Source organism: Fukomys damarensis, unplaced genomic scaffold (assembly GCF_012274545.1).
Source record: "Fukomys damarensis isolate Sample0158 unplaced genomic scaffold, DMR_v1.0_HiC HiC_scaffold_11, whole genome shotgun sequence".
NCBI lineage: Eukaryota > Metazoa > Chordata > Mammalia > Rodentia > Bathyergidae > Fukomys > Fukomys damarensis.
The window spans coordinates 25,325,705-25,348,112 of NW_022900923.1; the positions used below are offsets into that span (position 1 = coordinate 25,325,705).

Below are 22,408 nucleotides of genomic sequence, written 5' to 3' on the forward strand. Positions count from 1 at the left end.
CTGCGCGGCTGCGCGTGGCCTCCGCCCTTCGCCGGCCTTCCTAGTTCTAGTGCCAGACTCTAGCGCCCGCTTCCTCCGGCTTAGCACCCTTGGTTCCTCCGCGGCTGAGGGAAAGGAGAGGTAAATCCCCTGTGGTGATTGTGGCCGGTACGCCACTCGCTCTTAGGGCCCTTCGTTAATTCGGATGACAAATGCCCTGTAGGATTTATGGGTGAAGCAGCACGCAGATTCAGTGCGGTTCTTGCCTTTCTCTTAGGTTTTAGTGGACTCCTCCCCTGCTGTGAGGAACAGGTGGTATGAAAATAAATGCATATGGATGGTTTGATAAAAGATAGGATATTAAGATTGCAAAGGGATAGCACTACTCTAGATAAGGAAGGCGCCTCGGAAGAGAGGATTGTTTAGGCTTGTATGTTGGCGTTAGGGCCAAGAATACTTCCCTTTAGGTGTAGAAGTTGTTAGCAGGAGACTAGCCAGGATCGGAAAGTAGAGGAGAGCATGGTGTTTGGATGGTGGTGAAGTTTAAAGACAAGAACAGGCTTTAGGTTGGCAGTAATGGAAACTAGTGTAATACTGCAGTATTATTTCAGATGTGCAATAGGGGTGGCAGGGAAGATGGGGAGAAGCAGAGGGATTGGAAATAATGTAATAGTGTTAGTAGATTTGGGGTAATGCTCTCTTGAAATTGCACATTTTCCAATTAGGATCCCTTGTCTTCTGGTGCAAATTATTTTTTTCATTGCTAAAAAAGGAGCAATAATGTTTGTCCGTATAATTTATAAGAGTTAAGTAAGACAGTAAATATAAATGGTCCACCAAGGATATCTGACACGTGCTAAGGACTGTGCAAGGTTCGTTAGGGAATGGATTCTGACTCCAGATTTGTGATTTAGATAAATTGGTGGATGATGGGAATGTATGGGTGGGGTTGGAACAGATTAGAGGAGGCATTTTAACAATTTTTTTACTGAAAGGACAAGTTAGTATACAGATGGATATCTGAAGGTGTGGGACGAAATTGACTTTGGAGCTTCAAAGAAAAAGGAATAAACATTCTGTAAATATTTGGGCATCATTAGCGTGTAGTTAGTATAAATATTGTAGAGTTTGTTTTTCTTCTAGACAAGGTCTCACTTCGTGTTAGGCTGGTCTCCAACTCAGCAGTGATCTTCCTGCCTCAGCCTACCAAATGCTGGAATTACGGGCATGCACTGTCATGCCTGACTGAGAAGGTTTATTTTGGCTCAAGGTTTAAGAGGTTTCAGCATGTCCATTGGCCCATAGCTTTAGGACTTAGGAAGCAACATACCGTGGCTAGGAGTGTGGTGGAGCAAAGCGACTCATCTGGTGGCCAGATTTCACGTGTGAAATTGTTATTTTTGATCCCTTTATCTTTTCAAAAGCATGCGCCCTTTTATGCATAGATGCCCTCCTATGAGGCCTCACCTCTTAAGAGGTTCTACAACCTCCCAACAGAGCTCCACAACCAATCTTTGGGTATTTGGATTCATTTACCCAAATGCAATTTTGGTCTTTGATTTTTAGCTTATAATTTAGAATCACCTATTTACACTGGGAGTCTCCCTATCCTTTGATTATATTTTTATTGTATTTATTTATATATTTTTTGTAATGGGGATCGAATTCTGGACCTTGTGCTTGCTAGGTAGGCAGGCAGGCAGTGGGTGGCACCACTGAGCTAAATCCCTGGCCCCTTTCCTTTAAATTTTTATAGATTCATATAGGAGAGTGCCAACAAGTGTGATACACTGCAATCCAGGTAAATAATATACTACAATTTTAGTGAATAAAAAGACCTAAAAGAACTGTGGCACTGAACATTTAACTGTGGTCAGTTCAAGAAATCAATGCTTCATGTATTTGGTCTTAGTAAGTAGCTGTGCAGCCTGAAATTTAAGGATAGTCAGCTAGTGATACAGTCAGATCAACATAGATATGGAAGACAGATTGACTCCTGGCCTGTTACTCATTAAAAGCATGATTTTTGTGTGAGTCTTCAGCATTCAGGGAATTAAAGTCAGTGTGCCCACCCCACCCTCCCACCCCTGCAAACAAACAAACAAACAAACAAACAAAACCAAAGCCCAATGACTCTTTCCCAGTAGGTAACTAAAAGCAGAACAAAGCCTGACCTTTGTAAAACTTTTGAGTCAGATCTCTTAGAGATTTGCATATAGGCATGTTTGTCTTTTAGGGAGTACCTAAAAGTTGGCAAAACAAGATTGATTAGCACAGAATTTACATAAACTCTCTTTCCCCCCCAAAACTGAGAACATTAAGATTAGGAATTTATTGGCTGGGGATTTGGCTCAGGGGTAGTGCCACCTGCCTCTCAAGCTCAAGGTCCTGAGTTCTATCTCCTGTAAAGATTAGGAATTTACCAGGGACTTTCAGTTTTGCCCAGAAGTCTCCAGCCATTGCCCCTAAGTACTATTCTTGGGTTCCAGCAGAGCCTCCACAGAGCTAAATCTGCTCACAACACCCAATAAAACTGGTCCTTTTTCTTGGTTAATGGGCCAGCCTGATTCTCTTCCTGTCTTCAGTTCTTCATATGAAAGTGCCCTCCCTATTTTCTATTTAATTTTTTAGGGGGCCAGGTTGGTTTTTGTCATCACCCCCACCACACCCCCTTTTGGCTTTCAGTTCCTCAGGCTGGAGTCCCCTAAGTTTTTGTCTATAAATTTGTGCTGATTGCCTCAGTTTTAATTTCCACTGTCATTGTAACAAGATCTTGCACTAGCCCATGATACCAGCAGTCATCAGAATAAAAATCATTGGATTTACACACACGAATTATTGATGGCCACTTTAGTTTGGATTTGAATTTATGCTTGCATCACAAATGACTTGGAATAGAGTAGTTCTTATATTTTCTAAGCCTGATTTTTTTTTTTTTCTTCGCAAAAGCAGCAGTAGTATGTACCATATCATTCATTGTTGGGAGTAAATGAGTTAACATACATGAAGTGCTCATTGTAGGATGTAGGATATTACATAAAATATTTAAGAAAGTATAAAAATCACTCATGGTTCCTGAAGATAACCATTGTATGGAGTAACTTCTCAAAATGGATGATGAAGCTGGAGATTTAGCTCAGTAGCACTGTTGCCTGCCTTACAAGTGCAAGGTCCTGAGTTCAGTCCCTGGTACCACAAAAAAAGGAAAAAAATGTATGATAAATGTTTAGATTTTTTAAAATTATAGTAAAAGACACATTATGGAGGAAAAGACAAACTAAGGAAACGGTCTCTGGAGGGTCCAGAGACTCCTCAGTGGGGGACTGATCTCCTGAGGCTGCCCTGGTCTCTGTGAGGGCAGTTGGCCTCCCTGGAAAAGCCACATGTTCTATTAAGAAGAGGTCAGCACAAGTGTGATGACCATGGCTGCTCCAGAGTCCATGCTGGCCTGAGGCTGAAGGAGAAAGGGACAGCAGAATCACCAGCAGAGGCCAGCTGCGACAGGTGGTGCACAGTCCATGGATGGAGTCTCCTCACAGACACAAAGGGCTGGATTCAGCTGCAGTTCAATGCAGGATAAGCCTGGGTGCCTGAGAAGGGTCACTTTCCCACCACTCTTCCTGGAAGGCATCCTGCTGTCCCCCACTTGTGTGTCCCAGGAATAAGAACTTAGTTAAAAGTCCACAATGGGATTAGAAAGATAGGATATAGAGAACCTCTTGTGTTTTGGCTTCTTAAATCACCTGCCCTTCTGAAGTGGTGAGTCTTCAAAAATCACAGTATGACCAAGACCAATGGATTCCCAAAACCTTGTGCCCTTGTTGGCCCTCTTGTAGCAATTGTGCAGATACAAGTTCACTGACTGCTTCTGTGTGAGAAGACAAGATGCTGCCTGTCTGGGTGTTCCAGGAGGGCTTTGGGACTGGGTTGTCGGTCTCCAGCCTGTCATTGCCCACTTTTGTCATTGTCATGTGAGGCTACAACTGCAGCAGCTGCTCTGATCCATTCTGCAACCCATTGAAAGGCTTAGCCTACAACTGTGGCCCTTACCCTCCTTTGTATTGTCTGTGTTAGCATGTAGATTTGCATTTGTTTTCTGTAACTATAAAATAATTTCTGAAGAAAGCCGGGCGTGGAAGCGCAAGCCTGTTATCCCAGCACTCAGGGAGGCTGAGTGAGGCAGGAGGATCACTGTGAGTTCCAGACCAGCCTGGGCTACATAGTGAGTTCCAGGTCAGTCTCCACTACATAGTGAGACTCTGTCTCAAAAAAACAAAAAAAAAAGCATTCCTCTTTTGTGTTAGGTACAATTTTTATTGTGGTTTTTTAATCCTTTTTCTTATGACATGTCATTGATACTCCATTCATGTTAGTAACACCACCACCCCCGCCCCCATTGAATTTGACCTTGCACTTGCAAGCTGGGCTTGGCACCACTGAGGCTAAAATCACCAGCTCATTAGTAAAATTTCTAAATGGTAGTTTCAATAAAATCTTTTTTTTTTTTTTTTTTTTTGTACTGGGGTACTGCGTATCAAAGTCAGGTCCTTGCCCTTGCAAGGCAGGCACCAGAACCGACCTAAATCCCCAGCCCTCTAAATGGTAGTTTTAATAGCATGATAAAAATACACTGTACTGCACCTAGACTTAAGTAATTTTCAAACATTATTTCCAGGCTTTGCAGTCATAATGTTTTTAAACTTTTGTTTTTTAAGGTCTGAAGAAGAAGATACGTGAATCATGGGTGATATTAAAAATTTTCTGTATGCCTGGTGTGGCAAAAGGAAGATGACTCCAGCCTATGAATTCAGAGCAGTAGGGAACAAAAACCGGCAGAAGTTCATGTGTGAGGTACTAAAGAATACAGTTCATTTCGTTGATTTATGAAGCTTGTTTTGGAAATGTTGGTGTGTTGCACATTGGGGGAGACTAAAGAATAGTTTATTATTTGGTATTCTGTTTCATTATACATTTTTTCAAGTGAGCATTAAAGTTGCCTTTAGAGTTAGTGTAGTACTTGAAATAAGCAGAGATTTTTTTTTTTTTTTTTTTTTTTTTTTTTTTTTTTTTTTTTTTTTTTTTTTTGGGTTTTTAAAATTTTTTTTTTTGTTCATTTTTTTTATGGTACTGGGTCTTGATCACAGGGCTTTGTGCATACTAGGCAAGCACTCTACATTGAGCCACACCCTCCAGCCCTGTTTTGATTATTATAAAATCAGATTTTTTTTCTCAGTTTATTGGTGCATTTTAGGTATATAATACAGTTAACATTCATCATTGGGAACTTGAACCTTTGCATGATCCCACACACACACACACCACACACTGGGTATCGAACTCAGGATGTTGCACTTGCAAGGCAGGCATAGTGCCACTGAGCTAAATCTCTGGCCCTATCTTGGCTCTTACTGTAAAATCAGATTTATTTATTATTTTTTTTTGCGGGGGGCGGTACTGGGGATCTAATTCAGGCCCTTGTGCCTGTCTGTCACAAGCGGCCACTGAGATGAAATCAGATTCTGATGTGGCACATTCTCTTATATAAGGAGAAAATATTGTACCACTTAATATTCTTTTTTTCTGATTAATTTATCACAGGACCTTACATTTCAAGCTTTTTATAAGATTGCTAATGTGTTCTTGGTTTGTTTTTACTGCTTTTGTATAAAGTGGATCTTTTAAAGGCTGTGTGTAACCTGTTAATGGATTGGTTATTGAATTATAAGTTTTTAAAATTCCAGGATTACCCTGCATCAAATACCTTTTTTTCTTGGCTCTTTCAGGTTCGTGTAGAAGGGTTTAATTACACTGGCATGGGCAATTCTACTAATAAAAAAGATGCACAGAGCAATGCTGCCAGAGACTTTGTTAACTATTTGGTTCGAGTAAATGAAGTAAAGAGTGAAGAAGTCCCGACTGTTGGGGTATGTACATATTGTCATGTACTTGGGATGTATATTCTGTAAGGCAAGCAGAATGGGCTTTCCTTACATTTCTAGGTTTTTGGGGTATGAACTAACCAAACTGATTTAACTTAAGGTTACAAATTTGTTGTCTTCACGGGACGTCACGTGAAAGAAGAACAGGGAATATCCAAAGACCCAGTACATTCTTAGATGTTTATACAGATAGTTTTTGACTTACATTTGATCTGCTTGTAATGGTGGGAAAGTAATACCATTCAGTAGAAACCGTAGCAGTTTTCCTGTGGGTTACCAGTATGCAGTATGAGAAACTCACAGCTCTTAGCCATATGAGCACAAGCAAAAACAAGTAATACACAGTATTCTTTGTTGACCAGCTAGGTTAAGTACACTAAACTTTTACTTCCCATACTTTTAGTATATGGTGAGTTTATTGGGGCACAATGCTCTGTGAAGTTGAGGAACATCTTTTTGTCTTCCTTAGTCCTCAAAAGAATAGGTGATTGTCTGGACCTGGCTTGTTCCATTAATTTCCTCTTGAGATACCGTTAATCTTTTCAGGTCGATAAACTTGGGGTACAAGAGAGGACAATTGAGTTCATTTTCAAATTCCTCTTCAGGCAGATAAGGGAAGTTGAGGGAAGGTGTTTTTCCTTGCATTCACTATTTCCCAGGTATTATCTTGTCCAAAGTCTCATTGTGGGGTGGCAGTTCCTGAAATTATTTTAAGATTATAGGATTTCATTATATTTGGAGATCTAGGATAATAATTTTCACTCTTCACATATATTGTGGGTATTTTCGTGGGGGTAGGTACTGGTGATTGAATTTGGATCCTTGCACTTGCAAGGCAGGTGGCGGAACCACTGAGCTAAATCCCTGGCCTTGTACTTTTTTTTAATGTATGCTGGTTTTTATTTACAACTTCCCAATGAAGATTGAACTCTGGTCCTTATGATTGCGAGGCAGGCTTTTACAACTTTATTGGGGGAAAAGAATAGAGAAAACACAGGGCACTGTGTTTGGATATCCATCTGAGGGCTGGGGGTTTAGCTCAGTGGTTGTGTAGCTTGCCTCAAAAGCACAAGGACCCAAGTTCGATTTCCAGTACAAAAAAAAAAAAAAAAAGATATCCATCTGATTGTCCCAAGATTTACAATACTGAATCTGCATGTGCAGTTTCCTTTAAAAATTACAGTGCTCACTCTAGGCAATCTTTAGAACATACAAAGGCAAGGAAATTACTCATTAAAAACTGCATCAAATGGAGGATATTTTAAATATAAAGGTGTTTTCCATAATATCACATGCCCAGTGAAAATTAAAAGCTGAAAAGCAGATTCTGATGTGGCACATTCTCTTATATAAGGAGAAAATATTTATACCACTTAAATTAATATTCCTTTTTCTGATTAATTTATCACAGGACCTTACATTTCAAGCTTTTTATAAGATTGCTGATGCATTCTTTGTTTTGCTGCTTTTATAAAGTCCTACTTGAGTTACAGTGATCGTTTTCTGCAGGGCCCGTTGTAGTTTCCATTTGTCTTGAACTGCCATGAATTTACTATGAGATGTAGCCAAAGTCAGGAGAAGATGTGGGGAGACTAGTCCTGTTTTAGAGTAGAGTAATCCCTCCCTCCTAAATCAACCTAGGAAATGAACACCCTGTTGATTCTATGTGAAAAAACTTAATGTAATAATTTCAGCTCATGTTGAGTTGACTTAATCTTTTCATTGACTTGTTTGGTGTCATTCTTCCAAGTCAAATGTGTTTCTTATTTTTCCAGTCTTCCCCACTATAAAGATTTTCAATTGGAACAGCACTGATAGCTCCATTTTCCTGTCCGTCTACTTTGTTGTCCTCTTCCAAAGCACATCTTTGACAATTTTCCGCCCTATCTCCAGAAGTTTGATTTGTTTTCATCTTTCTTTGAAGCATATGTGAAGACTGGTTACAGTAATAGCTATCTCATCTACATCTCTTGGGCTCTACAGGCATAAATCAATATTTATGCTCATGGAATCATCAGCTTGATCACCACCTTTTCCCTGAGTGTAATGGGGTATTATCTACTTCCTCATCATGGACAGTTCAGGATGAAATTCAATGAAACCACTGATGTCTAGGGTTTTCCCTGTTTTGAAGTCAGCTTTCCTTCTTTCCAAGTCTTGGTAAAGTTTATCTTGTGTTAGTTTCCACATAAGAAAAGATTGTGGAGTGACCTTGGTAACATTTGTACCTAGGGGTAAATACTCAGATCTTTTAATGAAATGTCATCTTTTTCTTTTTACCTTTTTTCAACACTAATCCAGGGGGAAAGTGTGTGGCACCAGAAAAATATCACCCCCTTTAGATCCCACCCAAAACCAGCCATATACTTATTTTCAGTTGGAAAAGCTTCCAGACTTTGTGTTTTTGGTTTTTTCTTTTCAGCTTCATGGTGCTACTTTTTCTTTTCTTTTTTTTTTTTTCTTTTTTTTTTTTTGTACCGGGGATCAAACTTGGGATCTTGTGCTTGCAGGGCAGGTGGTAGAACCACTGAGCTAAATCTCTGGCCATCACAGAGCTTCTTTCTTGTTCACTACTTCAAGCTTTTTCTCAGCGCAGTTATCCTTGTATCTTTCTATGTTTCTTTTCTTTTTCTTTTTTTGACAGCGCCTCACTGTGTAGTTCAGGCTGTCTTTAAACTCACTATGTAGCCCGGTCCTGATGGTTAGGATTTCAGGCATGCAACACCGCTCTGGATAGCACTTTTTTATTTTGAGACAGGGTCTCACAGAGTCACTAAGTAACGTAGGTTCAACTTGAACTTTTGTTCCTCCTGCCTTAGAGTCTCAAGAGTGCTGGGATTATGATTGTGCCCCATCATGCCCAACCCTATCTCTGAATTTGTAATATTCTTCTAGTACATTTTAGATAATCCCAGTAATGGAACTTTAACATGCCATATTTTAGAGGAAAGCAGTGTCAACTCAGCTATCTTAATATTTTAAAAAATATCTTTTAATATAATTGAAAGCTTACTACTAATGAAGTACTTTAATATACTTGGCATGCTAAAAAGTACTATCTAAAATTAATACATGCTGTATTAAAGGAACCATACAGTTCCTTTAGTGCTGCTTGGTGTTTGTGAGGAGATAAGTACAGAAATGAGTAATTCTTCAGAAACATTTTTATGTCACTTTTATATTTTTTCCATCTAATTAGAAAATACAATTTTCTGTTTTGTATAACCTGGTTTTGTATGTCTAGCTGTTGCTTTTGGTGTGTTTTATAAAAGTAGATTGGAATCTACTTGATTATTGAATCTTTAGCACCCAGAATATCTAGCCGAATCCAAATAGAATCTCTTAAGATACTGAACATTTAGTGTTATTCATGAACATACTAAAATTAAAAAATAAATTATATGTGTAACATAAACTGATACCACCACCTTTTGTGGGATACTACACTTAGGTCATACTGTAATATAGTTGAATATTTTATATATATGATCCCAAGGTGAGTTATGAATAATTTTATCTGCCCCATTTTGTTGGAAATAAGAACTGAGTTATCATCAGTCACTAAAAATAAAGGAAAAAATACCGTAAGGAAGGAAGTGTGACAGCTGGGCTTCTTTGAAGCGTTAAAAGATTATGTAGTCCTTGTAAAGGTAAAAAATTTAGAAGACTGATCCTTACATATGTAACAAGTTTAAAAGAACTCTACATTGAATTTTCCTCTTGCAGATTGCACCTCCCCCACCCCCAGTTACTGAGACTACTGAAACTGCAGAAACTGGGGAAAACAGTGAAAGTTTACCAACATCCATGGGAGGACCTCTTCCACCACACTTGGCTCTCAAAGCAGGTAAGAGATTTGAGTATGTATACATGACTTAGAAGATGCACATTGTTACTTATCATCTCACTTGCTTTGTATAGAAAATGTAGCTACAGTAAACTCATGATGTTAAGAGAGATGACTCAGATTCTTTATAAATAACCACTAAACCATTTAGTTTTTCTTACAAAGGGCAGTATGTCTTTTTTTTTTTAAACCGATGATTGAACTCAGGATCTTGCTTTTGCAGTAGGTGCAGTGCCACTGAGCTAAATCACCAGTCCTGTCATATTCTTTGTTGTTATCTTTTATTAAAACTTTATTTCAGGCTACAATATTTGGTTAAAGGATCTTAATGAATTGCCTACTTGTCTTTTTTTCTCTTGTGGCAGCCCTGAGAATTAAATCTAGGTTCTTGTATATTCTAGGCAAGTTCTCTGCCACTGAGTTACTTTCCCCTAGTCCATTATTCTCACTTTGAAATTATCCCTTCCAAAAATGAGACATTTTTGTTTTATAAGTCCTTTATTACTTTATAAAGTCCTAGCCATTGCTGATTCTATATACAGGCATAACATTTTGGGATATCTACTATAGAGTAGAATAACTAGGACTGGTCAAGATTGCTAGTCTCCATCCAGTGTTTATGAAATAATAGCGTTAACCTTATGGTTATTTGGAAGATTACTGAGCAATATGTATGTAGTGTTTATGAATAATCATTGCTAACTGCTGTTACTAATCTGGTTTTCCATGAAGAGTCCTCATTTTCTTGCATGTCTAGCTTTTCTTTACATCAGTGGTCCTACAGTTAACTTCCTTTTCAGGATCTGTAGTAAAGGAACAGTTATATCATTTACTCTGCTTGTTACAAATATGACATTTAAAATGACAATGCTGGGCCAGGGATTTAGCTCAGTGGTTCAGTGGCCTGCCTTGTAAGCGCAAGGACCCAAATTCAATCTCCAGTACCAAAAAAAAAAAAAAAAAAAAATGATAGTGCCAAATTGTCATTCAATATTCAATAGTGAATTAGTTTCTGTTACCCTTAAATATGCATTTTAGAGATATACTGTAGTGATATAACATTTCATGTGAGTCTTGGACATTTCAGGCTCTTTTACAAGCTACTAAAACTTTGAGTTTCTAATAAAAGTGGAATACCAATAGCCACATTAGGAAAAACTTCAAAATATTTAGGGTTTTTATGCTAGATGATGGTGATGCATGCCTGTAATCCCAGCACTTGGAAGTTTGAGGCCAGTCTGGACTACATAGCAAAACCCTCTCTAAAAAAAAAAATTAAAGTTTTTGTGGGTGGGTTTGTTTGTTTCATTTTGTTTTTGAAGTTTGATTTATCAAGAAAACAATCATTTCTTTAGCAGAAAATAATTCTGGTGTTGGGGCATCTGGCTTTGGTGCTCCTGGACCCACCTGGGACCGGGGAGCCAATTTGAAGGACTACTACTCAAGAAAAGAGGAACAAGAAGTAGAAGCGGTAAGGCTCCCACCCTGATTTATATCTCTATAAATATAATTTGGGGCTTAGCTCTGTAGCGAGGTTTAGGACCTTCACGAGTCAATAGTTGATAAAAGTCACCATAACTCCAAACTGATGATTAAGTCAGGTCATTGAAATTTCCTGAGGGGAAAAAAAGTATTTTCAGCTAGGCTTGTCAACACACTGCTATAGTCCTAGCACTCTGGGAGGGTGAGACAGGAGGATTGCAGGTTCCAGCCCAGGTAAAGACCCTGGGTTCAATCCCCCCCGCTGCTGCATTAAAAAGACACTTGTTCTGGTATTAATAAAAGTTCTCTTCTGTTGTATAGCAAATGTAATTATCCCAGAAAATCTTTTGAGCACTATACTGTATTTTTTTTGTTGTTAAGCCAGGGTCCCACTATGTAGAGCAGGCTGGCTTTAAACTTATGTAGCCCAGGCTGACCTCAAACTTACAGTAATCCTCCTGCCTCTAAAAATACCTTCAGGGGACAGCTTATTTTTCCATTTAATACATTTGAAGTGTTAAGGCACAAAAATTTGTTAAACATTTCTTAGAAACAATTGAAATACAGTACATTAACTATAACTTATTTAGACAGTAGGACCTTCAAGTACATTAAAAACTAATTCTGGTTCAGTTTTGTTGTGTAGGACTAGAAACAACTAAAAACAGCTTTTGCCACATAAAGGGTTGTACAAAGGATATTGTAAATTCCAGTACTTTAAATATGCATAATGAAACTATAATTAGAGCTGCCAAATTTCATTATCATTGATTCCACAGACTCTGGAGTCAGAAGAAGTGGATTTAAATGCTGGACTTCATGGAAACTGGACCTTAGAAAATGCTAAGGCTCGTCTGAACCAATATTTCCAAAAGGAAAAGATCCAAGGAGAATATAAGTACACCCAAGTGGGTCCAGATCACAACAGGTTTGCTTGTTTCGCTCTATTCTTTCTATAGTAAGTTAAGGTTGCTCTGATAATCATTGTTGAATGTGTTTTATTTTTGTATGTGCTATCTGGTTTATTACAGTGAGTTGTGAAAAGGCAGTAAATGACATTGTACAAGAATTACCATTGACTTGTAATGTGTAGTTTACTGTGGCTTTCACATGAGTGTAATGTGAGCTGTTAAGTTATGCAAAAAAAAAAATCGCTGATGCCATACTTTTCAAGATTCTCATTTAAATTGGAGAGCAAAAGTTACAACCACAAATAGTGGTTTGTTGCTAATTAACTTAAAATGCCAACCAGAGTTGGTGGTTTTATTCTGTATTGTACCATTAGAGACAGTACTGTGTAATTTTTTAGTGGGTCAAATTAAACGTGTTCATTTTCCTAGTCTCAGAGGTATATTGTGTTGTATCTAGATCCAAATTTCACTCAATTTGAAAGTTGCCAGCTCTCTAATAATTGTTAAAATTTAAAGACTGTAAAGTTGGAAGACTGCTTCAATCTTTGTGTGTGGTTTAAATTAGCAAACTCTGGTTCAAATTATTGGCATTTTTTTTCTGTTAAATTTATAAAACTGAGCGTAAAGGGAAGTTATGTGACAGTATGTTTCTCAGCCTGCTTGTTCTTCCTAAGAGCATTCCAGGGTGTAGTAATTATTACTCCCAGGAAGGCTCATATGGATTAGACTTTTCTGGGGGGCGCCCTATTTTTATTGGAAGAGAAGGGGAAGTTTTAATGGAAACAAAACATTCTGGATGATTCTATTCGCTGTCCTTAATTGAAATAAATTACTCAAATTTGAAAATATTTTCCTCAAAAATCAAAGTATTCTCATTTGGTTGCATCTAGCAACACTAAAATAATTATTACTAAAATAAAAATTTGATATTGGTCAAAATGATATTCAGAGCATGGCTCCTCCTGCTTCCCACTGTTTGGTTCAATCCTGAATTCAACTACTATACTTGTGTCAGACTGAAAATCTCAAGTTATGAAGGAAATCTAATTGTTGATGATTTGTTTTCGTTAATATTTTGTCCTGACCTGATTGGACTTAACAGCATTTGCTGACTTCAAAAAATGTAATATACCTGAGTGCCTGATGCTCATTGTTGCAAACATTTTTTTGCTATCAATATTTCATCATTAAATTCTGATACAAAGAATTCAGGATATGATAATGTAGGAGACTGAGACAGTTGCGGAAGCTGGGACAGCATTGCTCTTTGTATGTCTTTTATTGAAAGGCATAACTGACAGCAACACCAGAGGTCTGTGTTCATACACACATGTGCTGCTGCTTAGGCTGAACTAAGCAATCACATGGGAAACTATTGTAAACTGATTTCTGGTGTCGCTGTTCCCCCCTAGGTGGAGGAGAATGAGATTGAGTGCTGACTTTAAGCCTGGCTGAGAAACATACTGTCATCGGTGTCATTAATGAAAGGGTGGATGTTGTTCCCCTGAAAGCCAGTGGCCTTTGACCCCTGAAGCCCCTGTGCCTGAAGGTCAGTTCACAAGAGGTATAGGAAGGAGTCTAACATTTTTTTTTTAAGCCTCGCCTAACCTTTTATTTTACAGCACCAAGTTAAGCTTAGAATGTACCTGAGCAGTACAAGGACCAGAAAGCATGTTTCAAAGGGCAGTTTTTCCCTTACTAAATCCCTGAATTTATTCCTTAGAACCTACCAGCAGTTTTAGCTGTAATGTGAAAAAAATGTGTTTTGTTCTCTAGGACCTGATTTAAGTAAATGTGATATTTATAGTTACCACAGGCTGCTTCCAGCTGCAGGGAAATATTGGAACTGTCTCAGGAGCTGATAATAAAGTGTTCAAACGTAATAGTTTTAAGAGATTTGTTGTCATTAATGGGTATTCTAATTAATTTGAAGAGTGTGGGGCCTACTCTGTTTCATGTCTCCGAGCTAAGCTGAAAATTCCTTTTTATTGAACATGTTTTAGTTAGGCTCCAATCTTTGGAAAAAGTAAGTAAATAGAATCTAAAACCCTTTAACATTTTCTTTCTTGAACAGTTGGCTCATCAACTTTGATTATACTGTTTTATGCCATTTGAAGTTTACATACTTTGTTCTAGGATTGCACAGTGATGTTTAGAATTTATTATTACTATTATTATTTTGCCTAAAGCAGTTGGAAACACTACGTTAATTTGGGAGACCTACATTTAGTAATTTCTGACAGTAAAATTCCTAACCTTATTTATATGTGTTTTTACAGGAGCTTTATTGCTGAGATGACGATTTATATCAAGCAGCTGGGCAGAAGTAAGTGTGTACTGTTTCCTCAGTGATCTACTTCTTTCATATACAGGAGAAATCCTCACATTGAAGTCTTGAGCCACATGTATACTTGTTACCCAAAAAGAACATGACCTAACATTGTAGGAGAGTGGTTTTGGTTTTGTTCTGCTTTTTATTTTTGTGGCTCCAGGGCAGCCTCAGCCTGGCCTTCAATTCAACTCCATTTACGGGCCTCAGCCCCTCTTCATTTACTAGGATTGCAAGGCTGTAGCAAAGTTTCAATTTTTTAATTGTGAAGGGTTGACAGTTTTAATCTGTAAAACAAATCAATAATAGAAAAATTAACAACATCATAACATTTAGAAATACAGCTACAGTATTCCATGTACTACACTCAAATGAGGGCTAGAGAGTTGAAACTTACATAGAGCTAAAAGAAGGGACAGAACTTGGGCTTTTGGGTGGGAAAGAACTGGCAGCAGACTATGAAATACAAGAGGAGTACACAATAAAAAGTTATTAGCGCCTGGTGTGGTGGAACACACCTGTAATCCCAGCACTTGGGAGGCTGAGGTTGGTGGACCACAGGGATTTCAAGGCCAGCCTTTGCTTCATAGTTTAAGACTAGCCTGAATTCTAATCGTGAGACCCTGTACAAGCATCTGTGGCCTGGTGTCAGACCTCACTCAGTCTATCTTACTCCTATGAAAAAAGCTTTTCTTCAAAAAGAGGGAACACAGAAAAAGCCTGTTTATATTTGCGGTTTATTTAATTGATGTAGATTTTCTTTATAGAATAAATTGCTTTTACAAAATAGAAATCTTTCAAGTTAATTTAATCCTGTCTAGTTTTCTTAGTACCAATATTGCAGTATGCCAAAGAAATATATTTTGAGCTGATGTATTTGGGCTTACTAGGATATTTAAAAATATTAGCAATTCTGTGAAATAGAGGCTTACTCTCCAGTTTATATATGAAGAACAGTCATACTAAGCTGATGCTTCAAAGCTGAGATAATGATAGGATGATTAGAAATCTGCCAGTTTCTGAGATCTTCAAAATATTTTCCTCTTTTTATGTCAATATGAGTTTTAGATGAACGTTTCTAGGGGGAATTTAGAAAGCAATAAGCCAAGTTATATAGGATTAAAAGTCTCCAAGAGACTGTCTATAAATAAAATAATATAAAGTCAATAAGGTGAGAAAGTTAACTTTAGGAAACACGGAATAGATTCAGATTATTCCTTAAGGAAGTTAAGTCTGTATGATGCCTATATTTTGTGTGTGTGTGTGTGTGTGTGTGTGTGTGTGTGCGCACGCGCGCACTGGGGATTGAACTCAGGTCCTTGTGCTTGTGAGGCAGGCGGCGGCACCACTGTGCTAAATCCCCGGCCCTGATGCCTATATTCTTTATTCTTAGGCACTAAGTGTAAGGCTGTGTAATGCGAGAAGTTGAGGAAGTAGGCCTGAGTACCTGGTTTGTTAAAAGTATTGAATGACCGTCAGTAAATTACATCACTGGGGTTCAGTTTACTTACCTAGAAATTTTAAGAAAAGCCTTAAAGATTTCCTTCAGTTTGATTCTGCAGTTTACACTAATCATTTTAAGTTTAACATGTTTCATGACGGAACCAACTTGTAAATGGTTTGTCAGGGGCCGGGGTGTAACTCAGTGGTGCTGTGCCTACCTTGCAAGAGCAAGGTCCTGACTTTGATCCCCACTACCAAAAGAAAAAGTGGGTGTGGAAGTATCAAGGGAAAGAGGATAAAGGTATTCTTGTCAGTTCACTGGCTGGATGATCAGAATTCGTTTGACTAGGCAGGAAGACTTTTTTATATCCCTTCCTTCATAGGCATCTATCCTAAAACTGAATGGTGGTGGGGGAAAGGAAGCTTTCTATTATGTATTAGTGTTTTGTATAGTTAAAAATGAGAGTGACAGTAGTTTCAGAGTAGTACTGGGGTCAGCAGCTGTGTCCCTCTGCCCAAATCCAACTGTCTGTTTTTATAGGTAAAATTTTACTGTAATACAGCTACCCTCATTCATTTTATGTCAGGGCACATAACATTTTGTGTCAAAAACCAGATAGTAGAGCCAGAGATTTAGCTTGGTGGTTATGCTGCCTGCCTTGCATGCACAAGGTCCCAAGTTTAATCCCTGGTACCAAAAACAAAACAAAAACAGTAAATATTTCAGGCTTTTCAAGTCACATATGTTTCACAGTATTTTATTTTTACAACTTTATTTTTCCTTCCATGGTACTAGGGATTGAAACTAAAGCCTTTATAGCTTCAGTCTTTTTATTTTTAAATAAAGACTCATTAAGTTGCCCATAATGGATTTAAACTAATGATCCTATTGCTCCAGTCTCCTAGGATGTCATTTTTAATTGCCATGCCTATAATTTGTATGGCACTAATTTAAGTTTTGTCACAGTAGTGTATTTATGACAAACCTGTGACTTGCAGACTTCCTTATTTTACTTTTCTTTTCTTTCTTTTTTTTTTTTTTTTTTTTTTTTTTTTTTTTTTTTTTTTTTTGGCAACATGGTCTTGGTATATGTTGCCCAGGCCAGCCTCAGACTCCTGGTCTCAGGCATTTCCTATCTCAGCCTCCTGAGTAACTTACTCCATTCATATCCCATTGCATCTATGAAATACTTACAAATTCAGCCCTCATTGTTTTTTTTGTTGTTGTTTGTTTGTTTGTTTGTTTTTTGTCTGCTTTTGGTTTTTTGAGCAGGGGCTTTGTAGTTCAGTCTGGCCTTCATCTTACTATTTGAGGCCAGTTCTTGCTGGCCTCAAACTCACAGTGATCCTCCTGCCTCTGCTTTCCTGAATCTGGGGTTATCAGCCTTTATTACAGAGGTTTTCTGATCCATGGTCTAAAGAACCACTTTGGACCCAATTCCTTTGATTGTTTTGTTTTTACACTCTTCAAAAGTTTTATTTTCTTTTCATTTTAATGTCAGATTTTTTTCAGAAAGTTTTATGTTTTTGTCCTGTTTTAATTCTAAATAATGACAGCTTCGTTTAAATAGGTTGTTTGCTTTCATCATGTTGACTTGTATTTTAATATCAGCCTGTAATCCAAATGTTTGGTTATTTATAAGTTACAGAATTGCATTTGGCTAATAAATAGAGTGAAAAAGAACGAAGACCTATAGCATATAGGGTTCTTTGTTACTTAGGTGCCTGTCTGTGATGTTTCTTTGTTAAGGTGATTTGTTTTTCCATCTTTGGTAACCCTGACTTTATATCTTACAGGAATTTTTGCACGTGAACATGGATCAAATAAGAAACTGGCTGCACAATCCTGTGCTCTATCACTTGTCAGACAGCTCTATCATCTCGAAGTGATTGAAGCATATTCTGGACTTACAAAGAAGAAAGAAGGAGAGAGAGTGAGTCTTTAGATTTATTATTCCAGTAAGATTTTAAGATTTTATTTAGCATGTATTTGGCTGTAGACTTTTTCTGTGTCTTGTATACTGTGGCTCATAGTGAGCAGTGAGTAAGTAACCATTGAAACCTGTCTCTTAAAACTGACTCTGCTAAAAAGAAAAACAAATAAAAACAACTTTGCTGATTTGAAGATACTATAGTGTAACCTTAGTGTCAGTTTGTGCAGTTAGCCCCACAATAGTAAATTTGTATTCATGCGTGTTTTACATGATTTTCATTATCCTTTTTCTGTAGGTGGAACCTTACAGAGTTAATATTTCTCCAGATTTAGAGCATCAGTTGATAAATGTGATTCAAGAGCTGAATCTTGAAATCATACCTCCAGTAAGCATACAGCTTTTTACTTTGTCTAATATACAAATTCTCTGATTAAACAAGCAAATCATCTTTTTTTTTTTTTTTTTTTCCTTTGTGTATTTTTAAATAGCCTGTTGATCCTTCTATGCCAGTTATATTCAATACTGGAAAACTGGCTCACTTTGAACCATCTCAGCGACAAAACCAAATAGGTGTGGTTCCTTGGTCACCTCCACAATCCAATTGGAATCCTTGGACTAGTTGTAACATTGATGAAGGGCCCCTGGCTTATGTAAGTACAGTGTTTTTGAGATGAACATCCTGTTTTACATAAAACATTTCATTAGTATGCCTAGGCAAGAAATGGATTTTGATTGACTTTGCCTGCCTATTTTACAGGCTACTCCAGAACAAATAAGTATGGATCTTAAGAATGAATTAATGTACCAGCTAGAACATGATCAAGATTTGCAAGCAGTAAGTCTGAAGCATTTATATTTTTGGTGCGCAGAGATTCACAACATTCTAGAAATGTGTGTGTATGGATAAACAGTGAATATTTTGACGTCTTTGGTAGCGTAGACCAAAAACATTCACCGAACTGTTAATCTTAGTTAACTCTGAGGGCAGTTTCTGTGAGTTTCACTTCTTGATGTAGTTTAGTATAAGTAGAGGGACTTAGGTTAGTAACTTCTATTAAAGATAAAACGTTAGTTTTATTATGTTACATGTATTTACATGTCAGTGTTATCTAGGCCAGGTGTGGTGGTGCATGCCTGTAATCCCAGCACTTGGGAGGCTGAAGCAGGAGAATTGCTGTGAGTTTGAGACCAGCTTGGGCTACATAGTGAGTTCCAAGTGAGTCTAAACTACACGGAGAGACCCTGTCTCAACACAAAACAAAACAATATTTAATGAATGTTGAAAAGGGGAATGTATACAGACTAGCAGAAAACTAGGAAAACATGTTGAAAATACAGTTCTAAAGATAACATTCTTTAGAAATTTAGTTAAGAGGCAGTTCAATTAGAGATATTTAAAATATTCTTTAATGGAAAATATTTTTAAGTGTAAGGCAACAGAAAGTTTTAATAGATACCTTTCCTTAAAAGTATCTTGCTTCTAATGTAACTATTAGTAGGAATTTGACTGTATATACAACTTTCCTAATTTAGGTCTTACAGGAGAGAGAGTCACTGCCTGTGAAGAAATTTGAAACTGAAATCCTGGAAGCAATTAATCAAAATTCAGTTGTTATTATCCGAGGGGCTACTGGATGTGGCAAAACCACACAGGTTCCACAGTTTATCCTGGATGACTTTATTCAGAATGATCGAGCTGCTGAGTGTAATATTGTAGTAACTCAGGTAAGTAGCAAGTTAGGAGGTGTATGGACAGAGTTTGAGAACTAGCAGTGCCTAGAGGCCAGGCTATTGCATAAATCTTTTTCTTACTACCAGTATCACACTTCTAAGCTAAACTGGACTATGCCCTAAGGAGAGCCTTTGGGCTTAGAGTGAAATTCAAGAATGAGAATTGTGGTCTGTGGATTTAATTTAGCACAGTGGTTGTGGCACCTGGCTCATAAGCACAAGGTCTGGAGTTCAATCCCCAGTGCAAAAAAAAAAAAAAAAAAAAAAAAAAGAATTGTTTCTTCTGCCTTTCACATCAAAATAATGGCATTCTGAATCTTAACACATTATTTGTATTGAATGAAAAACTAGTCTGAGTGGACCAGGTATTTAGCTCAGCTGTATTGCGCCTGCCTTGTAAGCATAAAGTCCTGGGTTCAATCCCACACACCAAAAAAAAAACTAGCAAGCATAGATAAGCCTGCAAAACAGGTAATGATTAACTTTACTGAATGCTTACTGTATTCCAGAATTTGTTCTAAACAGTAGATTTTGGTTTTTTGTTTGTTTGTTTGAGACAGGGTCTCATTGTGTAGTTGAGAATGACCTGGAACTCACTATGTAGCCCAGACTGGTCTGAACTCACAGGATCCTCCTACCTCAGCCTCCCAAGTGCTGGGATTACAGGTGTGCACCACCACACCTGGCTAGATATTTTTCTTAAAGTTACTTGAAATTCATAATGACCCAAGATGTAAGTGCTATTTTATTTTACTTAGTGATTATTGTTTTGTTTTGTTTGTTTTTGTTTGGCACTGGGGATCGAACTCAGGACCTTGCACTTGCCAGACAGGAACAGCACCACCGAGCTACATTCCCCGGCCCAGTGATTATCTTTTAATAAATTAAGCCCCAAAGAAAAAACATGTTAACTCAGAAAATGATAGGACTAGTATTCAGAAGTAAGCAAGGGGCCTTAATGATTCTTTTTTGTTCATTTGTTTTTTTGAGACAGGGTCTCCCTATGTAATTTATACTGACCTGCAACTCACTATGTAGCACAGGCTGGTCTTGAAATCAGAGCAATCCTCCTGCCTCAGCCTCCTGAGTACTGGGATTAAGGCATGTGCTAGCACGCCCGGCCTTAAGGATTCTTACTGTAGAAGTGTTGGCAAGTTTGTCCCAGTGCTTAGGAAAAAACAAAGTAGCATTTTCACGCATTCTTGGCTTAAGCCATTTCCATTTGACTCTAACCTGTACTTCTGGTATTCGGAACAATGACATTATCAGAAGCCACATACCCACCTCAGATAAGGTTCAGACTTTGACATAAGGGATTTTTTTTTTTTTTTTTTTTTTTTTTTTTTTTTTTTTTTTGGTACTAGAGATGGAACCCAGAACTTCACATTTCCAGGCAGGCATGGTATCTCTGCTACATCCTGGGCCCCGATGTAAGAATTCTTAAGTAAAAGAACATGATCAGTATTGGGAGAGGGTTGTGAACTTTGAAATATCAAAAAACTGTGCATTTTATGTAAATGTACACAGAATATTTCTGAATTAGAGGCAGTGTATTTTACGAGCATTGGAATTTTTTGGCATAAAACATTACTGAGGGGAATGGGTATTAGCATCTTTTACAGTTTTTTGTTTTTGTTTTTGTTTTTTGTACCGGGGATCAAACTCGGGTCCTTGTGCTTGCGAGGCAGGCCACCGAACCGCTGAGCTAAATCCCTGGCCCTTAATATCTTTTAATATGGATGAAATTTTTAGGCTTGAGAAGATACATTTCCAATTCAAAAATTTTTTTAAATTTGTGAAGTGCTCCAGAATTCGCAACTTCTTAAGCACAGACATGACATCACAGTGGAAAATTCCATACTCTTATCGCAGATGTTAGTAATAATACAGGAACTCTAAAAATACTGTATAAAATTACCTTGACTTTTTTTTTTTTTTGTACTGGGGGTTGAACCTCAGGACCTTGGCATTGTGAGGCCAGCGGTGGAACCACTAAGCTAAATCTCCAACCTGAGGTTTTGTATTTAAGGTATATAAAAAACATAAATGAAGGGCTGGGGATTTAGCTCAGCAGTTCGGTGGCCTGCCTTGCAAGCGCAAGGACCCAAGTTCAATCCCCGGTACCAAAAAAAAAAAACGTAAATGAAATTCTAGGTTTCTCATTGAGTATACGCAAATATTCCAAAATTCAAGAATGCTTGTTATCCCATGGTGTGTTACTTGTTTTTTGCAGCGTTGCAGTTGTTTGTTTTGGGGGTTTTTTGCAGTTGGGGATTTTACCCATACCTCTGCATGCCTATCATCAAATTATATCCATAATCCTTCACTTTCTGTTTTTAATCTCATAGTGCTCTATGATTTCCCTTCCTATACCCCAAACTGGCAGTGAATCTTTCTGCCTTAAAGTGGAAGTTCCAACCCCAAACAGTGAAAAAACAAAACATTCCTGTTTTTAATCCTTACGTAATCTTTCAGAGGGAGTACCTTAAAGAGGGCACAACTTTATAGAAGAATAGACTTGAGTTCTGTTCTTTGTTTTTTGAAACACAATCTTGCCATGTAGCCAGGCTCCCAAGCAGTCTCCTGCATCAACCTCCCTAAAGCTGGGATTACAAGAGCGTGCCACCCGCACGCTGCTTGAATTCTTACTGTTCTTTTGCCTTTTGCACGGCTCTCTGTCTTTTTTTTTTTGGTTTTGAACTCACTATGTAGGGGCTGGGAATTTAGTTCAATGGTTCTGCGCCTGCTTCACAAGTGCAAGGTCCTGAGTTCAATCTCTGGCTCGGGAAAAAAAAAAACCAGGACAGAACTCT

At 37.8% G+C, this 22,408-nt stretch overlaps 1 protein-coding gene across 1 annotated transcript in view; it reads left to right on the forward strand.

Moving 5' to 3' along the window:
* The window catches only part of Dhx9 (DExH-box helicase 9), a 50,035-nt gene that overhangs the window by 296 nt on the left and 27,331 nt on the right, over window positions 1-22,408 (forward strand). The window contains exons 2-12 of the mRNA XM_033762133.1: window positions 4,695-4,830; window positions 5,763-5,903; window positions 9,645-9,765; window positions 11,124-11,236; window positions 12,027-12,175; window positions 14,438-14,484; window positions 17,728-17,864; window positions 18,160-18,249; window positions 18,353-18,514; window positions 18,622-18,699; window positions 19,398-19,589. Coding sequence (XP_033618024.1) covers window positions 4,720-4,830; window positions 5,763-5,903; window positions 9,645-9,765; window positions 11,124-11,236; window positions 12,027-12,175; window positions 14,438-14,484; window positions 17,728-17,864; window positions 18,160-18,249; window positions 18,353-18,514; window positions 18,622-18,699; window positions 19,398-19,589 — 1,341 coding nt within the window. The 5' untranslated portion in view covers window positions 4,695-4,719. The remainder of the gene's footprint in view (window positions 1-4,694; window positions 4,831-5,762; window positions 5,904-9,644; window positions 9,766-11,123; window positions 11,237-12,026; window positions 12,176-14,437; window positions 14,485-17,727; window positions 17,865-18,159; window positions 18,250-18,352; window positions 18,515-18,621; window positions 18,700-19,397; window positions 19,590-22,408) is intronic.